Source organism: Carica papaya, chromosome 6 (genome assembly GCF_054855325.1).
Source record: "Carica papaya isolate Zhongbai chromosome 6, ASM5485532v1, whole genome shotgun sequence".
Classification (NCBI taxonomy): Eukaryota; Viridiplantae; Streptophyta; class Magnoliopsida; order Brassicales; family Caricaceae; genus Carica; species Carica papaya.
The window spans coordinates 29355829-29363874 of NC_142314.1; the positions used below are offsets into that span (position 1 = coordinate 29355829).

The following is an 8046-nucleotide window of genomic DNA, read 5'->3' on the forward strand; positions in this document are numbered from 1 at the left end:
ATTTTTTAAATAATATTTTAATTTTTGCAATTATTATTTTTTAAAAAATAAAAAATTCAAATCAACTTTTTAATCTATCATGGGTACTTTTTAAGAAAATATAAAGATTATGAAATATTTATTTCACTCATAAACATAATAGTTTTTTTGAGACTTAATTCAACTTAATTGCCATAGTTTCATAAATATATGAGTAATTTAAGTTCTCAATTCTACTTAATTAAATATTAAAAACTGGTCACCACTAAGTTACAATACATCTATAAAATAATAAGATATATATCTTTAATAAAGTTAGAACTCACTATTTTGAAATAGAACACCGGAGTTTTAACCATTTGGTAGATATTTTTTAATTATTTACTATAAGAATAAGTTAAAAATGCAAGCATCCTCTTTATTCTTTTACATTCTCACAGTTACTTCTTTTTATCCTTTGAACTGAAATTTTTTATGAAAAGAAATTTTGAAGATTGTCTAGTACATGATTATTTCTCATTATTAAAATTATATAGTTGATATCTGAAATATATTTAACTATTATTTAGTATTTAATATGGAAAATAATAAATCATCTTTCAATTATAATAGAAGATAATAACAATTATAGTTATAAGATATCTTTGTGTCCGTACTATGTTGATTTTCATAGTTCGATCAAAAATTTTACTTGATTTGTAATGAGAAATTTCGATGAAGTAGTGAGCATTTAGGAGAAAGACGTGAGATTTACTACTGATCTAATTTGATAGGAGATTCCAATCATTTAGTTAAAAATAATTAAAATTAATTCTAACTACATAACTAAATAAAAATAAGATTAACTAATTTACATTGATTTTTGTATAAATATAAATATATTTAATTAACTAAGATTTATAATTCATCCATATTATCGTTTGATTGCGGCCAAATAAAATAAAAAATACTTCAATTCAAATTATGATAATATTCTTTGGCATAATTCTAAAATACTAATATTTTTATTAAACTAGTACAAAGTTAAATAATTTTTTTGGTAATATATCCAAATTATATGTATTCTTTCAAGATGGACTTAAAATTCTAAACTAATTATGCGTAGGATATTATGTACATTTTTTACATTTTAACCCACCCTTTTAGGAAATCTCCTTATTGGTCCAACGATAGTCATTGTTAATTTTCACTTGTACCTCGAAAAATTATGAAGTATCTGCTGATTATGGCCGGCATTGAAGTGATCTCCCATTTGTTTGACACTTTATCTTTCACCGCACATATACTTATATGGATATATATATATATATATCTATATATATATATACACACACACATATACATATGAGTATACACACACATCCCTGACTCCAGTCTTTGGGTATCTAAACTTGGATTTTAAGCTATAACACCATGGATTGGATTTGGAGTTTATTTTCATTTCTTGCATTGAGCATTTTCCTTATCAAATCATTCAAATGCAGAAGATCAAAGAGATTACCACCCGGACCAACAGGCCTCCCCATCTTGGGAAACCTTCACATGTTAGGACACCAACCTCACCGAGATCTTCAAACACTAGCCAAAAAATATGGCTCCATCATGTACTTGCGGCTCGGCTTGATTCCCACCATTGTCGTCTCCTCACCCCAAGCTGCTGAACTCTTTCTCAAAACATACGACATTGTATTCGCCAGTAGGCCTTCTCACCAGGCTGCAATGCATATGTCTTATGGCCAAAAGAATATAAGCTTTTCTCCTTATGGACCTTATTGGCGTAGCATCCGCAAGATGTGTACTTTAGAGTTGCTTAGCAATGTCAAGATTAATTCTTTTAAAGAATTAAGGAAAGAAGAGCTTGGCAACTTGATTCGACAAATTAGACAGGTTGCAGCTACTAGTTCTCGTGCTGTTGTGGATCTTAGTGCTGAAGTATCAGCTTTTGCCGCTGATCTCACGTGTAGAATGGTGTTTGGGAAGAAATATATAGATAAAGATATCGATGAGAGAGGATTCAAAGCAGTGATTCAAGAAGCTATGGAAATAGCTGCAACTTTTAACTTGAGTGATTATATTCCTCCAATTGCCAAACTTGATCTTCAAGGAGTTGCCAAGCGCTCCAAGGCTATTAGTAGGGTTTTTGATGAATTTTTTGAAAAGATTATCGACGAGCACGTTCAATCCCAGGATCAAAACAAAACCAAGGACTTCGTTGATTTCATGTTAGACGTCATGGGCTCAGAACAGGCAGATTACCCTATTGAGAGAGAGAACATCAAAGCTGTAATTTTGGTGCGTAACTTAAGTTAAACATAATATAAATAAATACTAGACTAAAGTAAAGTTTTATAGTTTGGGATGTATAGCTTGTTTATATCTGTTCCAGGGTCTCTAATGGATGGGTGTACGTTCAGGACATGCTTGCAGGAGCAACGGACACCTCATCAACTGCAATTGAATGGACATTATCAGAACTCATGAAGCATCCAAGAACACTTAACAAAGTCCAAAAGGAGTTGGAAAACGTGGTGGGCATGAACCGAATGGTGGAAGAATCAGATATTGACAGCCTCGAGTATTTATACCTTGTCGTGAAGGAGACAATGAGACTCCACCCTGTAGCTCCATTGCTTCTTCCTCATGCATCAATGGAGGACTGCATCGTGAATGAATTCCACATACCCAAGAACTCACGCATTCTGATAAACATGTGGGCGATCGGGAGAGACCAAGATGCATGGATTGATGCAGAAAAGTTCTGGCCTGAGAGGTTTGTGGGAAGCAATATTGACGTTCGTGGGCGTGATTTCCAGCTTCTTCCATTTGGATCTGGTCGCAGAGGTTGCCCTGGAATGCAGCTTGGATTAACTATAGTTCGCTTGGTGGTCGCGCAGCTGGTGCATTGTTTCGATTGGGACCTACCTGATGGAAAGATGCCGAGTGAGCTAGACATGACCGAGAAGTTCAGCCTGGTGACTCCTCGGGCTAATAATTTATGTGCTATTCCTAGCTTTCGCTTGAAGATATGAATAAGTGTATGCATTGGTAAAATGCTTTTATTATCTTTTACTTGACTTTAATTATCATCCCTGTGAGACTCAAAGCACTTCTGATGCTAGTGCTTTTGCTTTAATAATATACTTGAATTTTCGGTTTTTTTTTTATATATATATAAGAATTTAGAACGTATTGCAACCTAAATTAAGTATTTCTCCTAATTAGGCAGTTTTTTCTTGTGAGAATATTAACTTTCGTAAGTGAAAACAAGATATGAAAGACCCTGCTCAAATAAAGAAGTCATGCAACCAGTAGACTCCCATAAAAGTGAGATAATGTTAGGGTATATAAAGTGCTTCCCCAGCCAAATTATAAACTACTTGATACAGTATTTCGAAAGAAGAAACCGTAGAAAAATATGAGTTAATTGCATAACATCCTCAACAAACAATCCTAGTTTAAACATGAGGAAACAAAGAATTGAAAGTAAGCTATCTCCATTATGTAGATTAATATTATTATATTTCCATAAATAATGGAGTTGTTAAAGATTAATTTAAAAATTATAATTTATCTTATTTGTTAATTCATAATTAACTAGAATTTATCTTTTAATTAAATTTATGTAATGAGTGAAATTTCATTTTTTAAAAGATTCTATGATAATTTATTTTTATAAGATTAATTTATATATAAATCTATTTAAAAGTAAACTAAGTTGTTAATTTTGAAATTAATAAAAATTTAAAATTTTTTTCACTTAATAAAATATGTAACATTGTTATTTTAAGTCTCTTAAAATCATTATCGAAACTATCTATGCTCTGATGATTATAGTGACATCTGAATGGATGTTATGTACTCTCATGGAGAGGGTTGCAAAAAATATTACCCACCTCAGCTAGCTCACTATTATAAATCAGACGCATACCTCCGAGGTAAGATTGTTCTCAAGTCCTCCAACTTATAAGCATAGAGACTTGTCTGCGAGGTGTAGTAACTATATGTTCCATACTAAATGCACAGAAATTACGTACTGATAAATATTTGTTTAAATCATCCTTTTTTGAGTCACTCATGAAACATAATAAGTAAATAAAAAAAAGTCAAGAAAAAATGATATAGATAACCCTTTCTAAGGCAACCTTATCCTTATCATACAATTTTTTTACATAATATATGATATTTTGTTAGAAAATTAAACTTGAATGAATTAATTAATGAGGGGGGAAAGCAAAACCACAACAGTAAAACGAGAGAAGGTAAAATGGCAACAATAAATTGGGGGGAAGCGAGAGTGTGTGTGAGGTAAAAAAATTGAGTAAGATTTATTAAATTCAAAAAGTTAATACATAACAAGTTTGTGTGTAAAATTTTATTTTATAAATATTATAGAATTTGTATTATTTCTCTCTATAAAATTTTAAAGTATTTATTAATTTCATTCTCTTACCAATTTTAAAGTATTTTCAATATATTACAAGAAAATGATTTTATATGTTGGTTTGATTTTTTATATATTTATAGTTGGAAATGCAGAATCTCATGTTATACTAAAAAATTATAATTTTACGTGCAAAGTGTTAGGGATATAATTGTTATGCCCATAATTTAATTATTCGTGTAATATATTAAATATATTTTAATTTGACAATTTATTTTAATATATGATAATAATATTTTTATTATTATATTTATTATTTAATTTATATGATAAAATTTTTAATTAAATTTAGAGACTTTACATCAAGATGAAGATCTTTATAATGAGAGTAAACTTTTTTATAATTTAATTTAAAATGTTCTTAGTTGTTGGACTATTAAAATATGATATTAATGATCCAATAAAATTAATATATATGTGATGGTCTTTATAAGATAAAGGTTGATTGATCTTATTAACTAAATCACATATATAGATAATGCATATGGATTTATTATCATTAAATCGATCCAATTAAGAATTCTTAATCGTTAATATTATTTTAAACTATCAATAAAATATTCTCTTAAAATGATATGATGTAAGAATTTCTTTTGATATAAGATCATGATAGTAATTAACAAATCATTTATTATACTTTGATTTCGAACACCTATATAGTCATAAAACTATAGTTAAAATGATGTTATGTATGATTAAATATTTATAAAATTAGTGATTAATTAAGACAAAATTTGTCAACTTTGGTTATAAATTTAAGCTATACATTGTCATTTATTATGACGATTAAATTAAAACATTGATCAGTGCAATTGACTGAAAGAAAAAAAAGTTTCTTATGTCATTCATTTATCAGTTATAATTGATTTGAAACATAGTCGGTTATCTATTGGGATTTGACAGTTAAATCATATATTAAGTAAAACCCGAAACAATAATGACAAAATAAAATATTTTATTATTCTTTAACAGCTTCTTAAGAGTAATTATACAGTTCATACTATTCAGTCGTTAAGTAGTGTTGCTAAACACCAATTTTGATCAGTAGATTACTTTAACCAATTTGCTACTGGTTTAATATTGAATCTATGAGGTCACTAATGAGTATTCTGATTTTTACTAAATGAATTAATTATTTTACTTATTTAATAATTAAATTAAAATTTTTAATTTAATTAAATAAATAAATTTTTTTTATCTAAATAGAATATTGTTATATTTTTTACTAACACAAAAGACATAATTAATAATGGAGATAAATTGAATTTTTTATTTTAAAAATAGAAAATTAATACATATTTTTTGTTATTATATTATTGGTATAATAATATAATATATGTGACAATTATAATAATAGAGATTATTGTAAAATTTAATTTGAAATTAATTTAATTTATAAAATTATTTTATTAAATAATAATAATAAAATGCAACATATATAATATTATATATATATATATATATATCTATGTAATTAGGTGCCGACAAAAAGAGTTCAAATTAGTTTGGACATGTACAGGAACAAGTTCAAATAGGAATTAGTAACTAGCCATGCCTCCTATATATATAATGCATATGTATATGGGATTGCAAATTTAAAAAAGTGAAGAGAAGAAAAACCTAGTTGCACGCACACCAAAAGACAAAGAAAAATTGAGTGAATTTTAACACAAATATTCTTCAATTTGTTCATGTGTTCTGTTAATTAAATAGTTTATTAACAAAGATCAATTTCAACGTGGATACATATAGAATTTTTTGTATTTTGAAAAAATTTTAATTTAAGAACTCACTCTCAATTATGTTTTAAATTTGATATTTAACTTACAATATAATTTTTGAGGTATAAATAGATCAGATTGTATTATTTTATATTTTTTTGTTATGTATTACGAATACATTACAATCTTTCACAAAGCATACTTGAATTCATCGCAACGAAAATATTTCATGTCTAAATCTTTCCTTCTTAAGAGAGAACTTTTGTAACGGCCCCAAAAATATTAAAATGAAATGAATATTTAAATATACCAAATGCGGAAGCGAGATCAAAATTTCAGTTAACATCCCTTACACGAAAAACCAAAAACGTACTTAAAATATAAAAGATTAAACTAACTAAGAGAGAAACTCGAAAATAAAACTATGAGTATGACTACAGAGTCTCTAGGTATCCCCTTCGTCGTCCTCCTGCGGAACGGGCTCGGGAACCATGTCTTCCTGATCTAAAATGGTTAAATAAGGAGTGAGCTACACTAGCCCAGTAAGAACATCACGATATCTCACCGTCACGGAGGTAAAGGTGGGTAGAAAAACACAAAAGACCAATGGAGCATGATTTACAACAAATCCTTTTATTTATGATAAAACCTTTACCATCCACTTACCTCGGTGGAATTCATGAAACAATATAAGAAAACAATAACATTATCACAATCATGGAATAATATAAGCTGTAAAACATAGCACTTATCACGCCTTTTATAATTCAATCATTATACAACATATCCTTTTCTCATTTACCAGCCTACTAGTATCCATGGGGGTCCATAGGGGTCCCGCTACCCGTTAACCTTTAACATTCATGATCAGTTTTCAGGGCCGTCCCCATACCCCGTCCGGTATGGGCGCCAAAACCATAAACCTCAATACCCCGTCCGGTATGAGGGTGAAACGGGCCGTCCCCATACCCCGTCCGGTATGGGCGCCAAAACCATAAACCTCAATACCCCGTCCGGTATGAGGGTGAAACGGGCCGTCCCCATACCCCGTCCGGTATGGGCGCCAAAACCATAGGATCTCCATACCCAGCCTGGCATGTGAGACCACAATCCCGGTAGGGTTCCCTACGGACCCGGTCCGTCCACCATCTCCTAGGATATCTAGTCAGGCTGACCCCATCATATAATTATCAGTCTACACAATCTTTCATTTTCCTTTTTCTCAATAAGCATCATCAATTCACATTTAAACAAGCAAATCGTAATTCATGTCAAACAGACAACATACAGTATCGGTATTTCAGTCATTCAATCAATAATCAATAAAACAGTAAAATATGCACACGAAACTATAAAATGAAAACATCAAACTTCATACTGCATTCAATACTGAAAATTAGATCAACAATAACAGACCAACATTGTATCAGACTCGGGCTCCATCGGCAACCTCAATCAATTATACATCTATAAAGTCTCAAAATACTGTTTAATTATTTATTAAGCTTTAATACCGTGATAGAAAATAGGGTGAGGGGTCCTTACTTGTTTTCGGGATCCGAATATGATTCACAGTGCGCCTGCAGGCCGTCCCTAATTTTCCCTGAATTTTTCCCGGGGAACTGAAACACACTAACAATACCTGCACGTGTTCCAAAAAAAAACCCAAATTAGGCCCAGGGCCTCTTTCGGCCCAAATCGCAACTCCAGCACGGCGACTCCGCCGTGCTCCGGCGACGGCGCCGCCGCTGGCGGCGGCGAGTCGCCTCGGGTTGGCTATTTTCGGCCGTTTTTGGCCGAATTCGGCCACACTCGTATTGGTCCTTGTGAGAAAACAACCCTAGGGCCCTCGGGGGGCCAAAAAATCACGGAAAAACGGAGCTTACCGGCGGCGGCGCTCTCGGG

The 8046-nt window shown here is 31.0% G+C and overlaps 1 protein-coding gene across 1 annotated transcript; it reads left to right on the plus strand.

Annotated features, from left to right (window-relative positions):
• The first annotated feature begins 1046 nt into the window (after positions 1-1046).
• LOC110811637 (cytochrome P450 71AU50-like) lies at positions 1047-3125 on the plus strand. The gene is made up of 2 exons (XM_022038188.2): positions 1047-2271; positions 2394-3125. Exons 1-2 carry the CDS (start codon positions 1393-1395, stop codon positions 3006-3008), a joined length of 1494 nt encoding a protein of 497 aa, XP_021893880.1. The 5' UTR covers positions 1047-1392; the 3' UTR covers positions 3009-3125.
• Positions 3126-8046: the final 4921 nt, after the last annotated feature.

Coding starts and splice junctions, on each gene's coding strand:
- LOC110811637 (XM_022038188.2), top strand. CDS start 1,393: ATGGATTGGATTTGGAGTTTATTTTCATTTCTTGCATTGAGCATTTTC. Junction 2,272..2,393: donor ACATCAAAGCTGTAATTTTG/GTGCGTAACTTA, acceptor GTGTACGTTCAG/GACATGCTTGCAGGAGCAAC.